This window comes from Ammospiza nelsoni, chromosome 3 (genome assembly GCF_027579445.1).
Source record: "Ammospiza nelsoni isolate bAmmNel1 chromosome 3, bAmmNel1.pri, whole genome shotgun sequence".
NCBI lineage: Eukaryota > Metazoa > Chordata > Aves > Passeriformes > Passerellidae > Ammospiza > Ammospiza nelsoni.
Window position 1 is genome coordinate 47108709 of NC_080635.1, and position 27458 is coordinate 47136166.

Here is a 27458-nt window from a genome sequence, read left to right on the forward strand (position 1 = left end):
TCTTTGAGTGTCTGTGTATGTGTATACTAAGAAGATGTTGAAGCAGCAGAGAAAAAAAGCTGCCAGCCTGCCCCTTCCAGGGCAAGAGTGGTTGTAGCCCAAAAGGAACTGAACATAAATAACCTACAAAATGGCTGCAAGATGTGACAGGGAAGGAAAAGGGCAGTGAGAAGGATGTACAGTAGGGAAAGAAACTGGGAGATCCCTTGGAAGAACAGTAGGGGAACTGTTGTTCAAACCAGGGCTCGGAACTGGTGAGTTGAAGGAGGCTTTCCCAGGGGAACAGGCAGGACAGCGTAACTTCAGTCCAGGAGGTCACTGAAATTAAGAATAAAAATAATACATCCTGAAAATCTACCTACAAGTAGATTTTTTGTTTGAATTTTAACTTTTACTTGCCTCATCATGTTTAAATCTTCCACTCAATTTCTGTTTGTTCAGGTGAGGCAGGGTTTAGACTTTGGGGACCTTTGATGTCTAGTTGTACTCAGCTCTCAGATCTTTGGTACAGTGCTGCTGTGTCAGGTCTGGCAAAATGAAGCTCTCTTCATTACATTATAGGAATTAGAATGTTTTGGCCAAATTAGCAGTAAGAGTAATAGTTTTTAAAGTAAGATATATAATTTTCCTGAAAATTGAGGATCTTCTTTAGTTAAACAACTGTCTTACCAAAGCCTTTGCACAGAAAATGCCTTTTCTCCAATCATAGTTCAACCTGATATCTGAAGCTGTCTTTTAGGCTTTTTTTCTTGATTTTGCATTTCTGTCTCTCTTAATAAAAGACAAGATGGTGTGCTATAAAGGTGTCTTGGTATTGAGAAATCAAAGGAGAAAAATCTCAATGGAAATACACATGTTGCCCAGAGGTGTAAGAATGTACATCGTGATGGCTTTCAAAATGTTGGCCTAGATCAAGAGATCTGTAGGCGACAAAAATCTGAAAACTGCCTATTGCCACTAAAATATAAATAATTATTTCAAGAAAGTAGATTTTCCCCTTTAGGTAATGTTCTTGGAGTTTTTTCTGCTGATAAATTTGAGGAGCAGGCTAAAACAGTAATGATGAGAGAAACTTTCTGTAATTGTTTGTTGGCAGCAAAATCAAGTGACAGATATGGTGAGACATTTTCAAAGACTGTGGTATGCCACCTTGGTGAGCTATTGACTAGGTTTATGCCTCATGAAACATACTTTATTTACAATAATTATTTGTCAAATGTATAGCTTTATTCCCTTCTCTTTTTTAGCTTCATCATCTTTATCAAGCTCTGGTTGCGTTGGATTTTTCTAGTATATTTTGTATCCCAGTTTCCATATGGACTGCTAATGGAGGCTGTTCCTCATTTAGTAGCTGCAAATATGCATCTTACTTATTCTTTTACAATAATTTAACCAAAGAATTTTCATATATGGTATTTCCATAGGTGGTACTATGTTTTCTTAGTGATAGGTTAAGCGTGTATGTTCTAACAAAAGCAGTCAGACACTTCTTATTTTAAACACTTTTCACTTGGCATTTCAACTTGCATATTGGTTTGCCAGGCATTTATATGCAAAAGATAAGCATTGAAGTGTCAGACTTTCTATTTCCTTACGAGAAGTTGAGAAAAGAAAAATGGTGCAAAGTTAAAAACAATTAATTTTTCTGACGTTTTCTACTGCTTTTACTGTTCTCTCACTTGAAGTAAAGCAGAACTGGAAAATACCATCTTTAGGGAAAATTATATATGATAAAATTTTAAATACAGCAGAAATAAAAAGAAAAAATGCATCTGAAAATTACAGTAAAAGCATAGGTCTGCCAAGAGGCTTTCTGAGCAGTATGTTTTGTGGTCACACCACAGTTAAGGCTAAGTAGATCATTCCATCAGAAATTGATATTGGGTTGTTTATAAACTTTTTAATGATATTTTGTGGAGATTGACATTTCTGATGATATATCTATCCTAAATATATATCTTTTTAAGTGAAAATTTTCAAATACGACTTTCTGATTAAGCAACTTTAAAAAAAATCCAAAATAAACAAGAAGCCCACCAAAGGAAAAAATAAAAGCCAGAAAAGCCCACGAGAAAAGGAGAGCCATAATCAAACTTATTGGGGCATGTTTTGACTTTTTCCAGTTGTGATGTTGTTGTCATTGTCCTTCAAATATATTTATAATGTGTCAGTCATAGTTTATGGTTTTCATTCAGACTTTGCAAACTCTTGAAAATTTTACTGTTAGTGTAGCCTGCATTTTGTGCTTAATCAGCAAGAAAGACTAGAAGAGCTGACATATTTTCCCTAATATTTTTTTACGTTGTTTGAAAAGAGAGAGTATGATTTTGAACTTCACAAGCTTCCTGTTTAGCACCCTTATTATCTATACATTTATACAGCTATATATATATATATATATGCATCTATACAGCTGCAGTTACAGCTCTGCAAGTCTCCCCTTAGAAAAACTCTTAGGCAATCTGACCACCAATCTACAAGTGCCTAGTTTTCCCTCCTGTTTTGAAAAAAAGTGTCTTTTATGAGCTGACCTCTAAATGTATCAACCTTTTTCTCATTAATCTCTTTTCTTTAGCTTCTGAAAACATTTCTTTACGTTTGTAGTTAGATGTAGTCAATCTGAAGTGTGCTATTCCAGTCTAGTACTTCTGTGAGAGCAAGTATTTTTATTTTTCTTGACATCCATTAAAGGCCTGTAGAATTGTTGCCCAGACCCTACCATTTTCCTACCAGGAAAAGATATCCTGTCCTAAGAATGAAAGATAAAAAGAGCTCATGAAGCAACATCCCAAGGGGGAAGTCTTGAAATATTCTGAAAAATTAAAAAGTTAAGCAACTGCTGGTCCTGGAACTAAGATACAAAAATGCAGTTATTTATCAGAAAATCTCATATTGCTATGGACAACAATTATTCATCTTTAGGACTACATCTTTTCTTTATGGCCATGGAATAGATAGACCCTGGCTCATTACAGTAGCAAAAAGCAGTGAGTCCTTTAGGAAATTTTAGGTTTCAAAGTTCCATTGCTGTCAAATGTTAGTATCATCAGGTCACAGATACCAGTTCAGACCTCACTAGAAAAGGATCAATGATATGGCAGAAGCTTGGGTGCAGGGCTGCAGTTCCCCTTCCCTTTCTCTGGGTGCGAGTAACGTGCTTACACTTGTTAGTCCTCTCCAACTCTGGATGTGCTTCCCTCTCTTCAGACTGTTTGCTGTTCTAGAGGGCCTGTGAATCTTGGCAAAGATTTACCAAGTTAGTTGTATTTCTAGATGGGAGAGCTGGAGGAGGAAGGAGTGAGGGGCACACAGAGGTGCCCTGTAAATGTGGGTACAAGGTACACAAAGGCCCTTGCCTTTACTAACAAGTTGTGTTGCTGAGCAGAGGCTGTGTCAGGGATGCCAGCAGAGGAGAGTTCATAAGCAGGATCAACACAATGGTAAAATTCTGTAAGTCCCTGATATCTTGCATCACACTAAGCTTGAGAATTTCTTTTGGCTGACTTTATCCAACCCTTTAACTCCCACGATAAATCTTTGACACATTAAAAATAATCTATAAACTCAGAAAAATGCACTCGTCTCTCAAATGCAGAAGTTGCCCATTCCCGTAAGAATAGCAGTTAAGCTGGCACCTGGTGTGTCACACTGTGTATATCTAGATGAAAGGGAGATTCCTGGCCAGCATGTCTCCACAGCTCATTGATCTCCCTCTGCAGAAAGACTGGTATGTCTCCCTACAGACTCCTCGGCAGGATGATTTAAAACTTGCTGTTGAGCAATTTAAGGTCTGGCATGGGATATCTGTACGTTGCACAGTGAGGAGCATATTGGTAAGCTGCCACTTCTGCTTGCAGAGGAGGGCATTAAATCCCATAGCACGAGCAATGTCCTCTCAGAGTAATTTAAGGGATATTTTTTTAACGCTTATAATATGAACCAGTGAGTCAGACTTGAGAGTGAGACATCGAGGGACATGGGAATAGGTACTTGCAAAGAAATGCAGAGATGGAAGAAAAGAGAAGAAAAATGTATATGGACTGCAACATGAGAAGGAAATGATGAACATGTGGAGTATGTTTAGTGGGGTCACATTTTGCTTGGCATGCTCCTGTAATGCCAACTGAAAGCTCCAAGTGTTATGTTGGTGAGTAGTCATGGGCAGATAAATTTGCTGACGTCTCTTGGAAGCTTTAATCTCAATGTGTTTATTACACTTTAACCAACTGAGCTGCATGCTGGTAGGCATGGGTTTACAACTCAGTTATAATGACATTTCAAAACAGAAGACAATTTTACATGGCATTCGATCGAATGATTACATGGATCTTCAGTTTTTGGGAGTATTTCAAAATTGTTAACCTGAATAGTTTTCTGATCAGAATATACTGTTATGGGCCCTGAAAAATCTACTTTAAAAAGCCTAAACACACCAAAGATTCAGTAGCTAGCTGTGAGGCAGTACCTCACAAAGACACTGTTTGCTATCCAGATAAAAGAGGTTGCTTAACATGTATGGTTTGTTTTCTTCTTCCTTGGCCATTTTTGGCAATTACTTTTTCTGTTTGTTTTTTTTTTTTTTTAATTAATAGATCATCGTACTTTGGTTAGGGGGAGGTGAACAGAACTTTCATTTCTTAGCATTGCTTTTGAGGGAAAGGTTTGTGAGAAAAAAAGCATTTGGAGATGCATTTCTCAGTCTGGATCTTTGGTAGAAAATCCTTTTGAATACCTTAGTCTAACATTTTCAAGCAATCCTGTGTTTTATAAGACAGGAAAAATATTTCCATTTACAGCTGTGAGCCAACTGGTGCTTACAAATATTAAACTTAAACAAAGTGAAGGATCTAGTAAAAAACTAGTTCCAAATGTGTAATATTTCCTAATTTTTGTGACTTGTGTGAGGTTGGATTCCAGAATGGCCCTCACATAAATAGCAAAGGGTTCTTCAGTAGTATCTATCTGGTGATGGTGTTGTACCATGCTGGCACATCATGTTGCATCCTAGTATGTGTATTTTGCATAAAAAGAAGGTAGCTAAGAATCATCATTTCATAATAAAGTTTACAGACTGTTTTCATGGCTGTAATGTCAGACTGGGTGTCGTAGTCAAAGCTGTAGTGATAGGACAGGATACCATTATTTCTACCATGTGATCTTTTCAATCTCTTTTTAACCTTTTCCTGTTCACTGCCTCTTGATTAAAGAATGGAATTTGTCTATGATAAAAGCGGGGGCTGCATATTCAATAATTACTTGTATACCAGTGAAAATAATTATATAATTAAAAAATGTAAGCAGAACTTTTGTCAGGCACTACACTTGTTATACTTGTTAGTGGTTTTATTCCCAGGCAAAAGGATCACTTTGGCATTTGAGGTGCAATAAAGCATTGTAACGCTTTACAAACAAGCAGCATTTGTCATTAAATATCAGCCCCCAAACATTTGAAATGCTCACAAAGGCTTAAAACCTTCTGTCACCCAGACTGATCCTGAACTATCAAGGATGTGAACTTCCTTGCTCTCCAGCAGTTTGCCAAACCAGTGCATGGAGTTGGCCAAGTGGCAACATCCATTAAGTGTAAGTGCACGGCTCTGTGCGTGTCTCATGCCATCAGTATAGGGAATAGTCTAATATCAGAGGGTTTTCTTATGTTCTTGAGAAGAACCTAAAGATGTCTGCAATAATTTTTGAGTTGTTACCTGATGATGGATGGGCACTTTTGACCTCATGCAGCAAAGTTCAAGGCCTCTTACTTTCCCATCTCATGCACTGGAGATCTCTTAGTGTTGTGGCTCTCCAGCTGACTTCAGGTTTTTTCTGTTTTCTCTTCACTGATCCCTTCTATTCATTCATATTTGCTTGTACTACAATTTGGTAGCTATCAATTATCCAATGTAGTAGCCCCAACATACCCATTATAGCAACACTTCTGTCCAGGATATATTTCCTTATTCTCTTTAAGAATTGTCTTCTCCATGTAGTCTGTTTACCAAGACTTTGCTTATCCTTTTCTACTTGGCTTTTTGCCTTCTTTTACCCCATCTTCTGCTTAAAAACATTTTACAGCTAACACCAAGTTTCACACTCCTGTTTCTTTTGCTTGCTGATTATGTAACCAGTTTTACCTCACTTCTAGTCTTCTTCCCTTTCCCTATTATTTCCTGTTAGATTTCCTAATCAAATAGCCCAAATGTAGCCAGCTTCTTTGAGAGCAACCTGGCTTCAGTTCCAAGAAAAACAGTGGAAGGTGATGACTAACTTTTCTTAGCATAATTTCAATCTTGATATGTCAAGTCTGTAGAAAAGTGATTTTCATCTTGCCCGAAGGTAGCCAGAAACAGCCTGCAATACGGGCCACTCTGAAAATTTAATGTATTTAAGTGGGGATATGTATGTTTGCATTTTATTACAAGCACAGCCACTCTTTAACAGGTCAATTCTTCTATTTCATTACATTTTCAATGTGAAATTCTCTTGAATTTTAAAATTATAATCTTTAAATCATGTTTTGCACAGTATTCTCTTTACTTACTTATATCTGTATATCTCTTCATAGACAAGAGCAGAAACCCTAGATCATCAAGAGTATGATTGCTAGAGAGAACTAAGGGAAACACTAAATACTTCTGAATTACAATACTTTCAGAATATTTTTAAGCGTTTGGTGAAGCACAGTGAGACTGTAAATGGGAAAGTCTAATTTTCATTTCAGTTGGCCTTGAAGCTTTATTTTAGACCCATTTGACATGATTCACACTAGAAAAAAATGTTAAATGTATTCCCCAATGTCTACGTTGTTGACAGAGGAAGTATCTTATTCAGGGTCCTGCTGCAGATTATTGTCTATGTTAAGTGGCCAGATTACAATGTTTTAATCTCTTTGTCTGTGGTCCTCTGGATAAAATTATGATTAATCACTGTGTCTTTCCAACAGCAACTGTCTGCCTTATGGTCCCTGAATTAACCATGCAAGGAGCTAGCAGGGATGTCAGGATAGTTTAATACATTATCACTCCGTTGGTAGGCTAAAGTTAGGTTTCATTAGTTTGTTTGAGGGCACCAGGTGCATTACAGTGTACTTCTTATCTATATAAAGTCTTTGCAGTCAGTTACTGAATCATATCTGTCTCATCACTTCAAGCCTATTGGCATGAAAGTAAAAGCTCTACATTTTTTTATTCAACTTTTATGTTGGAAACTGTAATTTTCCATTATGGGTTTTGTTTTGGTTTCTCCCTTAGCAAAAAATATTTTAAATATTTTAGTCAATGAATAAAATATAAGAACATTATCCTGAAAGAGTTTAAGGAGAGTGTTTTAAAGTTTTTTGCCCTTGAAATCTGAAAGACATTTGGCATTCGATAATTTAGTGGAGGATTTTTTATTTGTTTTTAGATGTAAAGGTACTGTTATTATTATAAACAAGTTTAACTCAATATTCAGCCCAGACAAAGCTACATAAAATATTTTGGCAACACTCCTTTTATTTAACTGATAATAAGCATTTGGTAGTATAAAGAGTATTGGCCTCAGCCTTGTTTTGTGTTAAAAAATGTAGAATATCTGCAGAAAAATGTCTTTTGGGTTTCATAAACTATACTGGCAACTGTAAAAGAAATATGTGTCTGAGTTTATCGTGGAAGTTTCTGCGAGCAGCTCTGCTATCTAAGGCACAACTTTCCAGTCCTCTCACTGTGATTACATTTGTCATGTCACTGTGCTCGCTAGTGAAGTGTGAGGCGACCAAGCCTAGATGGAGCCAGTAAGAAATGAATCTGTCTGCCACAGATACTTCAGACAAAATTACTAATGTTTAGTGGCAGGGAAGTGGCTACCCCTTCAATGGATTGAATGATGACAGAAAGTCTCAAAGCCTTGATAAGGTTGTGGCCAGGCTGGCTTTTGGTCTAGAAGGTAGATAAAAACATTCTGTCTTTTGGGTTTTTAAGTATGTCTGGTTTGTTTTTCCTGTGTGCATGCTGAAGTGAAATTTGCTTATTCATCTTACAGGCTGTCTTTAAACTTAATAATAATTTTTATGTGTTTGTCTCACAATAAATGTGAGGTACAAGGAGATGATAGTGATGGAGAAAAGTTTTTATTATGATGGAAATAAGAAACTATTTTGTTACAGGTGACAATTGATAGACTCAATCTTACTCAGTAGCAGATTTCAAGACTATAATTCTTAGGCTCTGTAAGTGACTGGCTATTCATTCCCTTGTAGATTTTTTTTTTTTTAACAGATCCACTGATCACCCAATGTTCTATGTTCCCTACATGTTTTCTTATTGTTGGGGCTATTTGGAAGTATATTCTTTCTGAAACAATGGGAAAAATGCTTTAGCTAAATCTATTATTTAAGGAGATTCAAGTGATGAGCGCTCTTAAGTATTTATAGAATCTGTCCTGGGCTTGAATAACTCTGCTCTTCAGATTACTACAGTGAGACTTCAACTCGTTGGTTGTCTAGGCTGAGAACTCTAGTTTTTGTAGAATTATGTGCTCACTATGACAAAATCAAGAAAATACTTGGGAAAAGAATAAGAGGCAAAAATTGCTAAAAATAATATCAGCTGATGTTATTTTTTCTGTCAAACTAATATGCTCAGTTTGAGCCAGAATTGGCATAAAATGGGACAGGGATTGATAGTAAATGAACCAAAGTAATTTTGCTGAAACAAAGTGATTTTGAGAAGTGGTTGTAAAGTATGAGGTGGGACAGTTTGAGCATCAGTTTAGCAAAGTTTAGCACACTGCAAGCTTGCAAGTCATTCCCCCCACACTTAGGAAATTAGGGATACCACCCGGCTTCTCTAAGAGCGCACCATGTCTTTTCCCCCTCCATCTTCCTCTCTCACTCTCAGATCATGCCTGAAAGGCCTGTCCTGCTTCTGAGGATTTGGTTGCTGTTGAGAGTGCTGGCTCTGTGAGGGGAGCGAAAGTTTCTCTAACAGAAAAGTATTAGTAGTGAAGAACTAAATAGTTTAAGTAAAAACAGATTTTCTGAACAATAAATCAATCTATCACATGCCTGCTTTGCTTAAGGGTTATAATTCTCAGGAACTGGGGAACACTCACCTTCCTCAGACTTTTCTTCCACAGTCTCCCCAGTGGCAGCCTATTTTTCCACAGAAGGCCTGACAATTGAATACCTACCCCTTTCCTAGGAATATCTTTTTAACTGTTTTTTTGCTCTTTGAGCTTTGAATTGGCACAGTGGTAGTGTCATTTTGGACTGGAGCTTGGAAATATGTTGTTGTGTTTCTGTTGCTTTTCCTTTTGTGACTGTTGGAAGTCTTGTGCTGTTTTCTCCAAAAATCCTTTTTTCCTCCTCCCATTATTGAATTAGGTCCATTAGTTTCTTCATAAAGGTCTATTAACTCACCATAGTTGAGTTAACCCACAATCAGTAGTGTTCAGGCAATTTTTGCACTTTTTTGTCTTAGATTATTGTCTTGCACCTCTGTGCTGATCAGGGGGCCACTGAAGTCAGTGGGAAGTAGTGCAGGAAAAGCCTGAGCAAGAGGAAGGTACACAGGGATTTGCTTGCCATTGAGAGAAATATGGCTTGAACCAGCCATGAGCTGGCAAGCAATGTGCTTTTGCCTAAATCTTGTTAGTTTCATGGAAAGATGAAAAAAAACATTTGTGGCCAATAGAGATGACAGAAACTTGCCAGTGGTAATTATTTTCCAGCTGGACTAAGACTATTGCCCTTACTTCAAATGTAACCTTTTATCTGCTTCTCCAGGTCACACAGTTTAAATGTTGCTGATGCTCCTACAAAACACATCCTTTTCCTCTTCCAGAAGGATTAAGTTATTTTAATTTTACATTTAATCAAATCTTAATTAAGCTGAATGATCAGCCTTCACAAAATATATTTGCACACTGTCAAAATTGCTAACCACAATCACTGGTTTATGATTTGGCCCTGTGGAAGGCTAATAGTTGCCTTTGACTCTATTTCACCAGTCTGCTAGCTTTTCTTTTTTAAATATAGCTGTAGATTTACACAGTTCTCCATGCTTCCAGATTTAATATGGTCATAAACTAAACCTCCTTGAAATGAGCCTTTGGTGTGCTATCTTTGCATTTCTCAGGGCATTTCTTGCTGAAGAAGCATATGTATGGGTCACATGGGCTTCACTGAGTCTCTGTCCAACCACTTGGAGCTTCCTGCGCAGAGAGCAGGATGCAAGCCAGGAGGCTGTGGACTGTCCCAAACCCACACAGTGAGTCAGGGATATGCTTGGAACTGAGTGGTTGCTTGCTCTCAGCCTTAAGTGCATTAGGGAGTCATGCTTCTCATCTTCTGTATTTCCCTTGGTATGAATAAATAAGCTCAAACTCCAAGGAATTTCATAAAGCTCCCAAAACCTTGAGAACCGCAACCATACTATTGAGACCAGCACCTCTTACATAACACTGGAAATTTGGGAAACACAACCTTAAAATTGTCACTTATCAGTCTGGAGGTTGTGGATCATTTTTTGCAGGGCTATCTCAGGGACGCAGAAGTTTTGACTTCCTCCTTCACAGGGTGGCATGTTATTAACCTTTTGCACTGACAGTGACACTTAATGGGACCTGGTTCTTTAGAAAAGAGCTGCATTATCAAGGGTTCCTTGCTGTGTGAGGATTTTTGTTTTGAATTAACATGAGACCTACAGGGAGCTGTGTTGTCTCATGACCTTAGCAGGCAGTTAGGAATCCAACCTGGAAGGGAGATGTTTAGGTGGGACAAAGACTGGAGTTGAAGATTCCCTGGCATTTCCCAAGAATAACATCTAGATCAGTGAGAACTGATTTGTTAAATAGTTTTTTTTTACGTTGCATATGCTGCCATTTGCATGTTGAGTAGTCTGAATACCTGCACATATTCCACTGCTTTGATAAAACAGTCATTTTGATAAACTCAATAGTACTTGTATAGCCCCTGTACACATACAGGGGTTTGGTACTAATTTACACACATGTAAGATTTTGTTTTGTTATTTAAATTATGTCTACAGTGAGGGGAGCCAACTGTTCTTGTATTTGAAAAAGAGGAAATTATATGATAGATTTGCTATTTTATATCTGACTTCGTAAGAGTGGCCATTGATAGGTTGGAATGTGTCTGAATGTTTAGAAAAGATCGTGGGAAGATCATTGTCACAGATATTTTTTCCTCCTTTGGAGAAAAGTAGACATGAAGCAGAAGAAAAATTGTTATAGAGAAAAGAAAATGTCTTTGAATTTTTCTCCATTCAGCATCATTTCCATAATTTTCTGTTTGAAGCTATCACCACATTTTGGCTGCCTCTTTTACTGAATCTACTTGTATACATTTTGAAGGTGAATTACTTGGCTGCTTGACATTTTTGTTCTAGATTATGCTGCATTCTGTCTGATTTGCAGTCAGAGAGAAAGCATTACAGCTTGAAATAAGAGGTTTCAAAACGTTTTTTCCCCCGGACCTGTGCACATGAAGGTCTCCCTACACTAACAACATATACAAGGCCATTAAAGAGGGCAGGTTGTAGAAGTGCTGGAAAACAGCTGACATTTAAATTAATTTTGGAATGTATCAACTTGAAATTTATGAAAAGAACAAGGCGTGTCTGGTGAAGTAGAATAAAGTAGAGATGAATATGAAGGGTTTTTTTTTTAATGTGCTTAGCAGACTGAGTTGGAGTTTTGTTTTCAAAATTTTGGCCCTTATCACACACACAAAAATATTCAAAAATAACAGTAACACAAAGTTGGATTCTCAGTGTGTAGTCTCAGTGACATAACAGGCATACTAGTGGTCTGGAGATGAACTGCAACGAACCAGCCAAGGATATATGATTTCTTAATATCATTCAACTGTTGTTTCTTTTTTCAGTCTTGGATAATGGTGAAAAGTTAGACTAAGTGCCATCTCAAGTCCATATTTTCAGCAAGATCAAGCCAATATGGGATTTGCATTTTTGTTTTCTACTTTCTTATTTATAAAAAAAAATCTCATTTCTTATTAAAAAAAATTAAAGATCTCACATGATTTAATGTTCTCTTATAGAGAGTGTTTATCTAAGTCTGCAGCTCAGAGAATTCATAACAAAAATATGTATTATCAGTGTTCCAGCAATCATGTGTGTTTACAATTTTCACTCATTTTATATATCAAATAAAATGAGTGAAAATTGTAAAGAAACATTTTACAATGTGACATTGAACTCATTAGCTGGATTCTGGCAGGCTCCCAGTCTGAGTCTAGTCCTCTGCCTTTCACAGTTTGTTTTCTATCTGCATGATGAAAAAGGATGTTTCTCTCACCAAAAATGTGGTGGCCTTTCACAAGGTCCTAATTTGGTACTGTTTGCCATGTCAGGGAGCACTAAGTAGACCCTTGCTTTTAGAACCTCCTCCTCTCTTTAAATCCAAGCAGCCAAAGTGCTTTCCTCCCCAGTGGTCACGTAAGCCTTGAGGTTCCTCAGCTTTGGAATTAGAGAGATGCGTGCAATCACATGCATCACCTTGGGTTAAACATTGTGTTCCATAGAAATTTTCCTTTTTTTGTTTTTTAAAGTTTGAGAGTAAAGACTGGAAATTTAGGTTAAGCTATTTTGCCATTTTAAATACAAACAAAAATGGGTGGAGGGGAATATAGCTTAGTGACAAACTTTGTTTAAACTGTAATTGAAGTACTGAGGGTTGGCATAGATGAAGAAGTATTTTAAACAGTGAAAAAAGAAAAGTAATTTTCTTAGCAATATGTGTATGAATGCTCTCAAATGTAAGCTTCATATCATCCAGTGTATTTTAAACCCTCATACATTTGAAGCTTCAGCTGCAGTAAGTACTGATTGCTTTTGTAACTAGAATTGATTATTCAATTGGTTATGCCTGTCTATGTAAGTGCCGGGTATGGCTGCAGCAGCCCTGAAGTGCAAGAACTATTTTGTGGAGCATGCTAATGAATATATGGAGAATAAAGTTATCCACTTGTGTCCTCAAGCCTTAACTTTTAAGTTTTATACTGCATTGTTTTGTAAATGTTGTTGGTGTACAGGAGTATTTATAGATTTTTCTCTCTTCAGAGTCAAAGAAGCAGAGGAAGTGTGCAGGCAGAAAAAGGGGAAGTCACTGTACAATATTAGACCAAAACATGACTCTGGAATTGTAAGTAAAATTTGTAGCAGTGCTTCTGTCTATATCACTTGTTTCATCTTTTTCTCTTTGCATTTTATAGGTAGGTTATTCTTGATCTATGTTTTTTGTTGGGTTGTTTTTTTTTTTTCTTTAACGTTTAACATTTTTCTTAAAGGTGTTAAATTAACAAATTTGAAGTCTGCCTATGAACATTACTCCACAAAATAGGTGTAGCACAAGCAAGACCAGTTTATTATTGCCCCACTGTGCCAATTTGTGTTCTTCCCAGTCTTGGTGTAGGATGCACATAGAAGGCAGAAAGGCAATTTTGGTCTTCCAGCTTATTCTGTTTGTATTCATTCTCTTTTCTACAGATACAGCATTAAAGGAAGAATTTTGATAGTTACACATTTTTCAAGCTGGATCACTGTATCAAATACAGTGTTTTCTGATCCACTGATATGGATTTGTTTGGAATAGAAACACTAGAAAGAGATAATACTGTGCTTTCACCATTCTTTTGAAAACAAATAAATAACTTCAGTGATAATAGACAAGTAATTCTGGTCATTTAATGAAACTTTTCCCCTATGATTGCCTAACCGTTGTAAGGATCATGACTGATTTTACAGAAAAATTATTCTGGTACCTCACATTTACCTCATAACTATAGAAACTGGCCATCATTTTTGTTTGAAAAATATTAGAAGATTTTTTTCATGCGTCTGTGTCCCTCTCTGTGTCCTCTGCTCCCCACCACCCCAAGACATGACTTAATTCTTACATGCTTTGTAGTCATAGCTGTGTAGTCATATAATCTGTGACACATCTTGTAAATGAAGCATGAGGTAATTTGCTGTATTCCAACTAATATAATTTGATACAGGAAGCAATAATATTGCATTTATTGTTACTTATTTTGAATGTTTAGAGAGAGTTGATTGTAGCTAGTGCCACAAGAAATGTAAATTGATTGCTAGCTTGGTAAGGAGTTATAAACTACATTTTATCAATTTTACTTAAAAGCAGATCAACATTTTATTTAAAAAAAAAAACCAAAATAACATTTTTTGGGAGTTCTCCATCTAACTTACATACTGCTCTATATGAAGACATTGAGAGATTTCTTTTAGGAAATAACTATTTGTTTAATTATCATTCTTATTTGCACTGAAACAGGGACCTTCAGTATTAGTGAAAATTTGATGAGTGAACAGGAAAGTAAACAAAAATATTTCACAAGCAGTGCATAGCTGTAGTCTACTTCAGTTCTAGCTTCAAAGTTTGTGAAGTCAGTGCTACAGTAAATATAATCTAGCATTTGCCTATGCATTTCTTATGCTTTTCATATTTGTGTAAGTTGGCTTTGTGTACACTCAAATTTTGTCCTTATTTTTAAATTTTCTTTTATTTTTCAGAAAGCAAAGATAAGTATGAAAATCTGAGAGAAGAAATTCAAAAGCCATTGTTACCTGGTTACCAAAATTCAACATGCCTGTGGGTGGGGAGTGAGAGGGAAGGAAACTACATCATCCTGATCATTTGCTTCGTTGACCTTTTAAAATTTGCGTTTTGTTCTCTAGTTTTCCACCAACTGATGTGTTATTGTGCATTCATTCACAAATGTAATCACTTTATTGGAGTGCCCAGAAATAGACTAGGTATGGACTTGAAACACCTTCCCTGTACTCTGTATCTCCTTTGCCACTCAAAAATGGTATTTTGTAAAGTGTATGGTATATTACAAATAGGACAAGTCAGCATGCATAAAAAGTGGTATCTGCATCAGTTCTGAACATGCTGAAAATTGCATTAAGTTGAACTTCATAAGAATGCTACTTGGTACAGTAAAACATTTCCATTCCTACTGGCAACATCTGACAAATACTTCATGGCACTGCACTTAGTTTAGGGAAAGAAATGTTACTCCTAGTGAATTGTTTGTATCCGTTTCATGTTGGCATTTGTAGTTTGTATTTTGAATTGTTAAGTGCTGTTTATACAGTATAATCAATGCTTTCCCAACTTGTTTGGTTGCCCTCCATGACTAAATATTTGTGGAACAAGATGTTTACTGTAACTATGTTTAAAATCGATAAGGCAGCATACTTTTACTTCATCTTCTGCCAGATAGTGAATGCCAGGTGGTATGGGGGTCAGAAATCCAGCACTAAAAAAGCAAAAAAAAAAAAGCAAAAAAAAAAAAAAAGCAGAAAAATACAGAAAAGCACAGAAGTATGATAGAGAGTATGAGAGATTTGGCTATTATAGTTTGTTAATATATAAAGCAGCTAATACTTTTACATGAACTTTAGAAGATATAGTATAGTTTTAACTGCTGATCACTTAAGTCAGGCTTTTGGCCACATGTACATGACTTCCCTTCTGGAATTAGCTTTACAGTTAATTTAAAACTCCTTTAGAGAGCTATTAAAAGATGCACATGGAGACAACATTTATGGAAAACAGTAGCCAATTCTAGTGACAGAACATAGACTACCAACTAATTGACATCAATTTCACACTTAACAGAATTATAGACATTTCCTCCAGGCTTTCGGTGTCCCTGAATAAGAGGTTAATGATTGAAATATATTACTTAGGGCTTCCATTTTAGACCACGTGCTTACTTCCTTTTTGCAATCCAGAATTTGCCGTATCAGTTTTGGACTAATCAACTGATAACAACCCCTTCCTCCAGTCCTTATTTATTAGCCCTAAACCAATCAGCTTGATTGACAACGTTTTTCTTTCTAAGCTAATTTTTCCTGAAAGCAGACCGTGTGTGCAGCTCAGTTGGATGCACGTTGCTCACAGCTTTGGAGCCTAAAAGACACCAGGGTAAAGCAAATGAGCTCTAACCTGCTGGGTTGCATCATTCCCTGTCTAATCTAGCACATCAAGAGACATTCCGAGCTGTTCAGAGGCTAATATACTCTACAGGGTGTCATGAAAGGAAGTGCAAAATATGACCTCAGGAATCTGTTATTCTTCACATATACCAAGCACTAGAAAAGATGGTTTTTTTCACTGTGTGAAAAGCAAGTCTCCTGTTGCTGATAAACCTATGTGAAAATCTGTACTAGCAGTAATTTCTGGCAGGGATATAAATTACCAAGAATGGAATTCTAAAATTTTGTGTTGACGGGGAAGAGAAAACGAGATTATTTGCTGTTACGACTAACTTATGGAAAAAAAACTTCAAAGAGTAAAGCTATTTTAATGGCACTGATTCAAATCCATGTTTGTATTTATGTAAACAATAGTCTTTTCCTCCTAACTTTGCTCCTAAGTGCAAGGATACAGTAGCATGTTTTCATTTGTAGCCTTCCTGTTCTCTTCAGTACCTACAGTATGTATATTACTATACTAAATGAAATAATAGATCATCTAACAAAGATCACTATGTGCAATACTGTATTTAGTGTTTCTATTCCAATTTTTTTAGAATGTTAATTTATAAGAAAATAAAAGGAATAATAATGAAATAATTACCTTCCCTTGTCACTCTCTGGCTATGCTGTAGTGTGCTACAAACTATTTGCTCCCTAAGCACCATTCTGGCTCCCATGATCAAGGAACAACAGCCTTTGTGAAGACAGCAGAGGAAGTAAGACTTCTCTTTGCTTGCCTTTTGGAAGGGTAGTGACAGTAATTCCCAGTTATGTGGATATACTACCTTTTCCCCAGGTGATGGTAGTGAGACCTCCAGCTTCTTTACCCAAGGAGACTATGTAAAACTCACTTCTCCAGCTTGTGAATGCCTCCCAGTCTTACATTTGGCTCAGGTTTGTAACCTGGTCCTACTACATTGCTGATTTAACAGTCTCATGAAATTGCTGGTAAGGTAAAAACATGCATGCATTGAGAAGTTAATCTGCATATTATAATCCTTTTTTATATATACAAGTGTTTTAGCAACCTCCTAAAAGGTTCAGCAACCTCTTAAATTTGTCACATACATACCCTTTCTACAGGATCTGCAGCATGGATGATAAAAGTTACCTCAAGGCTCTCTCTTTCTGAAATGTCAAAGGTTGACTGCAGCTGATGGAACTGTATTATGATCTTACGACACATGCTGCTACAAGGATTTTTCTTTCATTTTACTCAGACACAGCCTATTTGATAGAACAATGTCTCCCTTTTACACAGCTCCTCTCCAACCTATCCCAAACCTCCATGCAAAGTAGCCCACTATGTGCAGCACCACAGCTAACCCACAGAACATCCAAAGGGAATGTTCTCACAGCACAAGTTTCACTTCTGCTCTTTGTTTTTAGCAGCATACTCAACTTTTTACAGAATTCTTGACCAATGCTCTTTTGTTTGTTTTGGGTTTTTTAAAAAAAAGATAGGAACCCCCCATTGGCCTCCTCTCCCCTCATTTACTGCCATCCCCCTCTTTACTGCAACATCAAGCACTCTACACTGAAGTATTGCCCCTCACAGACAAAATTCTGAGCCTTTGTTGATTGCTAACACCACATATTGTTCACTGTTACTTAAATGCAGCAGCAAAAGGACTTTCATACCTGAGCAGCAGATGTGACATGCTGGCAGAACAATTTGGTTTTTTATGAGGAGCTAAGAGGATTCATGTTGTTTTGCCTGCCAATTAAAGCCCTTTCAGAAGCATGGCACTTTGTCACGTCGTGACACTGTAGTGGCTTAGCTTTTTTTGTAGCACCTTTCATCATCCCAAAACACTTCCAAAACTTAGTTAAGTATTAACCAGCTGGGGCAGTGGGAATAATAATTAGAGGGATCTTCCACAGACTGACTTTTTTTCTTGCCCAGTTTTTCAGTGATCAGTTTAAAAAGTTGGAAGCAAATACTAATTTCATTGAGAGAACATATAGCAAGTCGTTGTGTTGCAATTATTTTGTTGCAGCCTCTAGTTTAAAAGCAAAGCCAAATTTGTGACAAATCCACTATACTAGTTACTTCAGTTACAATAATTTGAAACTACTATGGACAGAATCAGCAAAAACTGATGAAGCTGAGTTTTTTCTGAATAAAGTGTAAACAAGTCAGAAAAGGGAGAAAAGAGAAAACTATGCCCCAATACCATTCATGTCTGCCACCCATCAAGAGGATTCTCATTACAGAACAGGTTCTCTGAGTTATTCTCTTGCTTAAAACTGACCCATCTGTTCCTGTATCTGATATTCTTCTTATAAGAGCATCCAGGGATAAGTCCATTGCCTCAAAAAAATGCTGTAAAAATGCTGTGTTTCTGAACATAAAGAGTCCCTATTGCATCAACACTGTTATCTCATTTATTCCCAGCTGCTGGTCAAATTTACCATCTTAAAAACTTCACTTGCCACCCACCCCAAACTGGGGCGCTGCCAACATGGCAGCTCAATTGTGGTTGAGCTTAACATGTACTGTCTTCCTGCATTTCCCTGTCCTGTAGCACTTGTCCACTTTAAGAAGTAACTGCATCTGTCTGACCTACAGCTTTTCCATCTACTCAGAGAGATTCGCCTTGTTCTTGGGTTGCTTCCACGCGTGGGAGATTTTTGGATCACAGAGTATGCCTCTGGTACAATGATGGTTCAACAGCTGGGCAGCAACAGACAGAGAACTGGAGCTGGAGTCTGGGCTGTGCCTCAAGCAGCAGAGGTTCAGGTGGGTGCTGGGCCATCCATGACCTGCAAAGCTGGGCCAAGAGATGGTGGGAATGAGAGAGGGGCATTCGAGGAGGTGACGGCTGAGCTCCCTTTGAGCCAAGGGACAGAGGTGCTTGGGAGGTCTGAGCAGGGAGCCTGCCCACATCTAGGAAGCTAAGGCAAAGCAAAACACTCATTCTCTAAAGCAACAGCTACTAAAAAAATGTCTCCAAACACTGAACTGTGAGAAGATTTGGGCAAGAGACAGGGAAGGTAAGACAGCAAAGGGCTCCTACAAGCACAGTGCCATAAAGGAACGAGCCCTCCCTTGCTAGCTGTGGTCTAGGTTCTGCTTCTTTCAAGACCCATCAAGGCATCTCTTCTGGTCACACGGAGGCTCATCAATCAATGTGACAGCTCCCTTCCCACACAGAAATTTTCCCTTAAGAAACTGAGTTATCTCTGGGCTGGTAGGGGAAAAACACCACAAGCCCCAAAATAGTACCCCATGTTTGTACTGCCGTATGTTGAACTTATTCAAGAGCTGACAGCAACAACTAAAACTCACCTATATCTTAGGATATAACTTTTTTTTTCCCTTATGAGTACTTCAGTGCCTGTTACATAAGGATCTGTATATATTTTAAACAAAATTATTTAGGCCAGTTACTCCTCTTATGGCAAATGATGGCAGTGTTTCAGCTAGTGCTGGAGCTTTGTTCGTCAGTTTACCAAAAAACCCAGAATATGTGCATGCAAAATCAACTCCAGAATCTAAGAATAATGCATTTTATTTTTCCCTCTTGCCTTCCAGGTACTTCTGAGGGGAGTGGGAAACAAGGGGAGAAGTAGTTAGGTTTTCCCAACCTGTCAGGGTGAGCCATCATTCACCTATATTTGGGAGGGTGAAAAGGAAGCTGGTTAGAGAGCAGTTCGACACAAACTGTTGAAGCAAAACACCTGGATGCCATATAACCCTAGAGTAGCTTTATTATTTAATCTATAATTTAATAGTTGACCTATAAAATAATTACATTATACTTAAAGCATTTCTTCATTTTTTGTTTTCATTTATAAAACAAGAATTAAATACAGTTTTAACCATTACAAGCTCAACTCAGTTTTTTACATAAACACAGCTCCTAGAAGGAGCTTTAAGCTGCAGCATATTCATATTGCAAACTGGTGAAAAACCCAGGCAGGGCATAGCTTAAAGGTAAAGATTCTTGCACGTTTTTCTTAAGTGAATTTACTAGGGTGCTTTTCTCGCTCTGGTCCAAAGTGTCTGACTTTCAGTTGATTCCTTTCAGGTGAAGACTGAGATCCCCAGAGTCTTAGTAGACTATATTGCCACCTTCCCCATCTGCACCCCACCCACACCCACACTCTCAAGACTGACCGAGTCTGACTTGTGCCCATCCTGGGGCTGGTGCGATGCCACAGGGCAGCAGCAGCAGCCCCTAAAGCCTAAAGCATTCCCTGCACCAGGAGTCTCCCTGTGCACTTGTGACACGTTGGAAGGTCAGAGCAGAAAAGCGACGTCTGTTCGTGTAACAGGGCTGCCAGAGCCGAGCAACCTCCCCCTGGCCACGGCAGCCCCTGTAAACCGCTTGGGGCTCCTGTGGAGATCAGTCCTCAAAGCCTCTTAGGGAGGCCTGTGTCACATAACGGGGAGCTGTGGCTCTGAAGCCCCGGCTGGCTGGTGACAGTGCTGAACACGTTGACCCCTTGAAGTGGCTGCATGCACAGAGGCTGCTGGGGAGGGCTCGGCAGCAGGCTGCAGATGCTCAGCAGTGTGACAGGCACAGGGAGTCGGCGTGTCGTCTTTAATTTGTAAGCTCCAGACAACTGCGTGTGCCCTGGCTTTGGTTTGGGGGAAGGGGCTGATTTGAGACAGGATTTCAATGCAGCTGGGACTAATACAAGTCAGAACTGTAACAAATGGGATATACAGGACAAATGTTGAACTCCATCAACTGAATAACAACATAGTATGATTTAACATGAACTGCAAGTGTTCACCAACACTTATTGTGCAGGTCTCAAAAACTGAGTGGACCACCAATAGTGTAGCAATTACAACTTACTCTCTCCCTGCTCCCACAGCTGTGACCCATTCCACCAGCACTGATTGAGGCATTTGTCCTTTAACACTAACACATTAGCATGGTTTCCAATCATGGGAGGGACACCACTCCCAAAACTTGATGACACCTATGTAGCTTTTGTATTCAGTCCAGCAATGACCAAACTTTGTCCTTTGTGTGACAGTGCTTTTATACCTTTGGGGACACATCATTCCCTTAAACATTCTCTCCAACTACCCTTATACCTCCCGTGGTTTGAGCAGGCATAAATGTAAGGTAATAAATGGATGCTGTCCTTTTTGGAGTAAGAAACACACACACACATATCTAACATACAAAAACCTACCAAAAGCATAGTAAAACCATGTCCATTTTAAGCCAGGCAGCCAACCTAGCAACCGAGTCTCTTAACATATTTTAATCGCTGGCATACTCTGCCACAAGAAAAATATACATGGCTAGGTCTGTAATACTTTAAACAGCTGTTTACTATAGCTAGGTTACAAAATAAACACTGCTGCTGAGGCCATGTGTTCAATATACTCTAACCACAACAGCATCAGAACCCACCCTCAGTCTGCTCTGTGGTCACCGTGGCTGACCCAGCGCCTCACCCTCTTCCCCTTGCTTCTGATCTGCCGCTCAGACAACAAGCCCAGAATCATTTGTCATTGCACAATTGGAGCTGTCTTAAGGAGAGGAGCCTCATCGGAAAGTCTCACTTGCTTTTCACACATTACTCCTCATTACTCTCCCTCATCTGTGTCCCTCAGTCCTGGGCAGCACCCCAGCACTTCCAAGTGAGAGAAGCAAGCTCCAGACCAAAGCACGGGGAAGGCGTTCTCAGCTTGTGGAGGGAACTGGAGTGTAGGGCAGAGGGCTTTACTCCACACAGTGGAAACATTTAATGCTGGATTCAGCCAACTGGTCACTTAGATGATCAGTCCCAACTTCTGTGAGCCTGCTCCACTCCAGAAGATTCAACTGCCAGATGATATTTAAAATACAATGAAACTTTATGGTGAAGTGCCTAATACAGCTGGTTATAAAGCGTTATTCCAGTAGGCAAGTGACAAGGAGCCTTTCCTTGCTGGAGAGATGCCTCCTGAAAGAAAACAAAACACCAAAAAAAAAAAAAAAGGAAAACAAGAAACAAACCAACGAAATGGACAGTCCGCTCAGTGGGAGGGGAGAGGCAGCAGTAAAGCTGATGGAGACAACACCAAGCAGCAGCTACGTGCCTGTTCTCACAGTTTGCCTGAGCTGTTCAGATTCACAGACATGCACCGGCACTGCTTGACCTTCTGAATTTTCTTGAGTCGGAACGGTGGGTCCAGCTCGGGGCACTCCAGCTGCACGGTCGAAGAGGTGACCTTGTGTGGCTTGCAGAAGGCGCAGGACTGGAAGGACTCCTCCTCCTTCTTCACGTGCCGTGGGATGTAGAAGGAGTTGCACTGCCCGTAGCAGAAGCGGTTGATGATGGTGCGGCTGATGCAGCCCTCCTCGCTGACCGTCTGCCGCAGCGGCTGCGTCTTGCACCAGTCGCTCTTGAGGTACTTCCTCTCGGTGACCACCAGAGCCTCCTGGCTGGAGGCCAGCACCTCCTTGTTCAGCTGCTGCCTCCGCTCCGAGTGGTTGCTGCTGCTGCCTTTGTACGGGGAGGGAATGGCACCTGCGGGGCGGCTCTTCTTGGCCTCCGACACTCGGACCAGTGCTGCCATCAGAAGAACGGACAGGGCAAATTTCCAAACCATCCTGCAAAGGCAGCACAAGGCACTGTTAGCAGAAACATATTTTCAAACCACAGAAATGGAATGGAGTTGGTACTTCACGCATTCTTTTAGAAGAAGTGGAGATCTTATCGTCTTTATAATCCCATCACTTTTCCTAGATTAGCTCTATTCTACGGTGATTACTTATCAGGAAGAGGCCAGGCCCTTTGGAAAGTCACGCTGCTCCCCCTCACCCCTCCCCAAACTTTCCAACTACTTGTTTTCTCTCCACAGGGACTTTGATGCTTTGGTGGTTGAAGTGGTGGTTTTACAAAAGCTTCAGCCAGAAATGTTTCCTCCTTCTCTGTGAAATCCTGGGCCAAACAGCTGGGCAAACTCCTGGCTAGCAAAGGCTCTAGAAACTCTTGCCAAGATGGTGAGAGTTGATTTGGGATGGCAGGGGAGAGGGGAAGTGAATACCAGGTTACACAAAGTGCACACCCATGTGTCTTTAGCCCCCAAGTCCCAGCCCAGCCTCATTCTCCACAGAAGTAGCAGGGGGTGTCCAAAAAATTAGTTTTATTATTTTAAATTGCTTCTTAAGTTTCTTAGGGCTCTTATGGCACTTACAGGCTTGTATTTGTTGTCTTTGTATGAGGCCAAAACCTTGATGGATTTATTTTTGCAGTAAGAGGAAATGCTTAAACACAACTTAGAGAACTTCACAAATGCAAGGCCTCTTGGGAAAATGGTTTAAGAAGGTTTGTAAACATGAGAGGATTCAATATTTATTTTAGATTTTAAGGAATAGGTTAGAGCATAAGCTTGTTGCTAAGTTAAAATAGTCAGCCAGATGGCAAAAATATTTTTTCTATGGTTGTCTATTACGTATTCTTGTTCTGTGGAGCATCTCTTGCCAGCTCTTGTCCAATTCTTCATTTTAGTAATGGGTCTCAATGTGCTTCCAAAACATCAGACTAGGTGTACTAAATTTCCTTATAAAGTCTCACTAGTGAACTGCTCATTTGGCAGTTCATTTCATACCAGTCTCCCTGGGAAAAGAGAACAAAGGGGCTCTTCAGTGCCAGAAGTGGGTGCACAGAAGCTTCCCATCCAAATCTTTCTTTATTCTGACTGAATATTTTTATAGTGTACAGAAGATAGACTTACCCCTCTCCTCACAGTAAAGCTTCAATCCCTTCCAATGATTTTAATCATTGGAATGATTTTATTTTTTTTTCCTTTAGAGAGATACCTAGGCAAAAAACTACCATCACACCAGTAATTAGTGTGTCTAATGTCTAATGTTCAGGATGTTGCACAGGTCATCTGGAAAACATGCCACTTTCCAAACAGTGACACCAAAAGATCAAAAAAGTGTTTGTAGTAAAGGTGCAAAAGAAGACAAGAATAGCAGTAACAAATGCCTCTCACCTAATAAAGCAGACCTAACATGTTTAACTTCTGTGCAGATAAAGAAAAGGAACTACTCTACCAGATAGATGACATTGCTTAAGGTTATTTTCTAAGTCTACAAGATCTCAATGTCAGACCTGGGGTAAGTTTCTAAGGGGAGAAGCCTGAAGTGCTGAAGGAAACAAAAGTGCCAATCGTATAGCTGTAAACAGAGGATGTTCTGATGCAGAGTTAAATATCACCCAAGTGTATGCTTGAAAGAGAGCCACCTTTAAATGGAAATCAGTGCTTCTAAACTACAAAAAAGTTCATTTATCTGCAACCATGCCATCTCCCCACTGAACACCCAGTGTAGCCATGGGTACTTTAAATCAGTGGCCTATTTTCACACTGCTTAGCATTCATCATGCAAGTCCAGAAGTTTTGTCCAAGGTCTTTAAACGAAGCAAGACTAGACTTGGCTTTACAGGCAGGTATTGTCGCCAAGTCCACTGGATGTCAACCCACACAGCCAGGCCAAAACCTAATCAGGTAATTAGTTTCAGTTGAATATAGTGTTCCATGCTTCCTTTCAAATTGTTCTCATGTTATTCTGCACTGATGGCTGCATTTCAGTAGTAGATAAAACAACTGATTCCCAGTGCTTTGTGTTTTATACAGAAAGGGGAGGAAAAGAAACCAGATTTACAAACCTTTGTCTTCTAGAAAAAGACAGAGGTGAGCTCTCCACAAGATGCCTTATGCCACATTTCTCAGGCATACTCTTCTACTCTTTTGATACACAAATACTGCCTCTCCAGTCTCATTTTTCTGATCCTGGCACAGAAGAGGACAGCAAAGGTCAGAAGGAGAGACACACCCTTTCCCCCACCCCCTCCTCTTTTCTTGGGATGATCTTTAAGGGTTTTTCCAACTTTCATGGCTCTACAGTTCTATGAAACCCTGTGTTACCACGCCTGCCCTTTCTCTTCATAAAATGAAACTTGAAAGGACATGTTTCCTTTTTGTCCCAAGACTGGTGGTCAAGCAGAAATCCTATGTAGGAATTCAGGAAAGCTGACAGAGAACTAACAACAAAGTCTACAATATAGAGAAATACTATAGCAGTATTCTAATTGCTTAAATGGTTTTATGTAGGCATGGAGAGTCACTCAATAGAGTAAATAGGATTTATTCAGTAAGTCTGTGTTTATAACTAATAAAGCATTATTAATCAAAGCCACTATTGTACAGTTATAAACCAAACACTGCAATATGTGCAAGTACTTCTACAGACAGGTAGGAACACACCACCTATTTCTCATTGATCCTTATCAAACTTGAATTTAAAATATTTACATAACGGAGTAACGATCTATTCTACACTAGCAGGTCAAATGTGCATTCTGTCAGATCGTGGAATTTCTAATCACAGCGTTACACCTTACTAGCCTGCAAATCACCCCTTTCTAAGCCCTGGCATACAAATCCCCTATTCAAGCAAGTAAGGGTGCAAACAAGGTCACACGGTGCCAGCAACTTGCCAAGGACTACACATATATTTTCAGCACTCACATGCAAAGAGAAGAGAAACTTCAGGACTCCCAGAGAAAGAGAACATTTTGGCAAACTGAATTTGAGCCCAAACCAGGACGGTGAATGCTGTCTGTCTGCAGACAGAGCGGGATGAGAAGAAACACAAAATGTATTGGAGAAGAATCTGGCTTTTGGCAAGGACAGGGCTGTTCTGCCCTACTTAGATGGAACAGAATGAAACAGCATGTGCCTGAGACCATGCAAGTGAGAACTGCCTCAAGAGACCAACACCCCTACAATGTGCACCAGCGCCAGCCTGGGCCCCCCCATTCCTGCTGCACTGGGGGTCCCCATAGCAGACCTAGTGGCAGGTCCCTTATGACAGTTTTCAACTTCTTCAAGCATTGTTGCCAGCTGCTGCCACTCCCCCCCACACCTTTTTTCCAGTGCATGAGCTGAGTATTACTTAACCTTAGACAAGACACCCAACAAGGCTTGGCTGCATTTACATGTCACGTGACAAGTTTTTTCTCCCTGAGATAAGGAAATCAGCATCAAGTATGAGTTCATAAACTCATCAAACCCAACATGCTGGAGCTGGGCTGTCAGGCTCAGGAGTGTAAAAAATCCTTTGCGTGGAAGCAAGACTGTCAAAACCCAGCTCTGTCATTCAGAGGTCACGTCACTGCTGGAAGGGGAAGACCCAGCATCACTGTGTCTGCCCCTAGCTTTATTTCTTCTTTGCATCCAGTTACTGTGTCCTAAAGTACCTACCAATCCAGGCTCCCTTTTCCATACCGATCTCCTGGCCCTATAACTCACGCATTCTTGAAAGTAATCAAGCTCCAGAGCAGGACAGGCAGTAATGTAACCCCCAAAATTGCTTACAGTTTTGTGCTTAAGGAAGTTCTCTCTGCGTTGGAGCAATGAATTTGCTTTCAGAATTCAAGGTCATAGTTTTCAGAGAAGTCTCCCTGAGAAGAAGTAGGTGCTATGGTCTGAAAGGCAGGGCAGGAGGTAACACCCATGCCCATCTGTGCTGAGTGGCTGATCTGATGTTTCATCCAGTTTTCAAAGTCACAGCCAGTTTCTCAGCTCACTATGAAGATTCTTACTGGGAATTCCTGTTTTGAAGATCAGCCTACTTCAAGGTTGCAAGTGGACAGAAAGAAAGAGGGATGTAACTGAAAGATCATTGTGGTATTTTGTGTTAGCTGCTCAGAAATCAGGAGGTGAGAGACCCCCTGTTTCCTTTAGCACCTACTTTGTAGCACAGACAAAGCATTCAGCATTATCAGCATTCCTGGAAGCATCCAACTCTGATATAGGTATAATACAATCATGTCTTCACCAGACCTTTGTGGAGGGAATTCAGAAATAAAAGTTGTAGGCAATTTAAAACAAAAAAAAAAACACAACAACAACCAAAAAACCCCACCAACCAAAACAAAACCAACCCACAACCAAAAAATCCAAACTTGCAAAATCTGTCTTACCATGGAATTTGAGACTCTGTGTATTCAGCTAAACCAGAGTTTGGATTCATGAAGAAGATTTAGTACTATAAACCTATCATACACCCATCAGAAGTACAGTCTCAAGTACTGTAAGAGCCAGTGGCTGGGAAGTTGATAAAAAAATTCAGAGATTTTTTTCTGCTTTTTGAAAAAGTTCTATTTAATTAACAGCAGAAGAGCTTCCCTTAGACAAATATTTCTCTGTGACTACCAGCGAAAGGCAGGCATTACAGACTAGATTAAATCAGGTCCCATTAGGTAGTACAATACACAGACGGCCACATTTGACCACCCGTATCACCTGCTTCCAGTTTCCACCCTGTAAACTTCAGAGACATGAGAGCTCTCCTTAGAGATCACTTGAGCATGGCTGAATGCAGGAAGCCCTGTTCCAAAAAAATTTTTTCTAGGGCCCCTTTACTTTCCTATTAGACCTAGTCAGAAAAAGAATCTGTGTAAACCAGT

General features: G+C 39.3%; 2 protein-coding genes across 2 annotated transcripts in view; one reads left to right on the forward strand and one right to left on the reverse strand.

Moving 5' to 3' along the window:
• FMN2 (formin 2) overlaps positions 1-16623 on the forward strand; it is a 154360-nt gene extending 137737 nt beyond the window's left edge. Inside the window, exons 18-19 of the mRNA XM_059469064.1 lie at positions 13077-13158; positions 14547-16623. Of these exons, the coding sequence (XP_059325047.1) occupies positions 13077-13158; positions 14547-14573 (109 nt within the window). The 3' untranslated portion in view covers positions 14574-16623. The remainder of the gene's footprint in view (positions 1-13076; positions 13159-14546) is intronic.
• Positions 16624-19718: 3095 nt separating this feature from the next.
• Positions 19719-27458, reverse strand: part of GREM2 (gremlin 2, DAN family BMP antagonist) — a 40861-nt gene continuing 33121 nt past the window's right edge. The window contains exon 2 of the mRNA XM_059469579.1: positions 19719-22588. Within this exon, the coding sequence (XP_059325562.1) occupies positions 22081-22587 (507 nt within the window). The 5' untranslated portion in view covers position 22588 and the 3' untranslated portion in view covers positions 19719-22080. The remainder of the gene's footprint in view (positions 22589-27458) is intronic.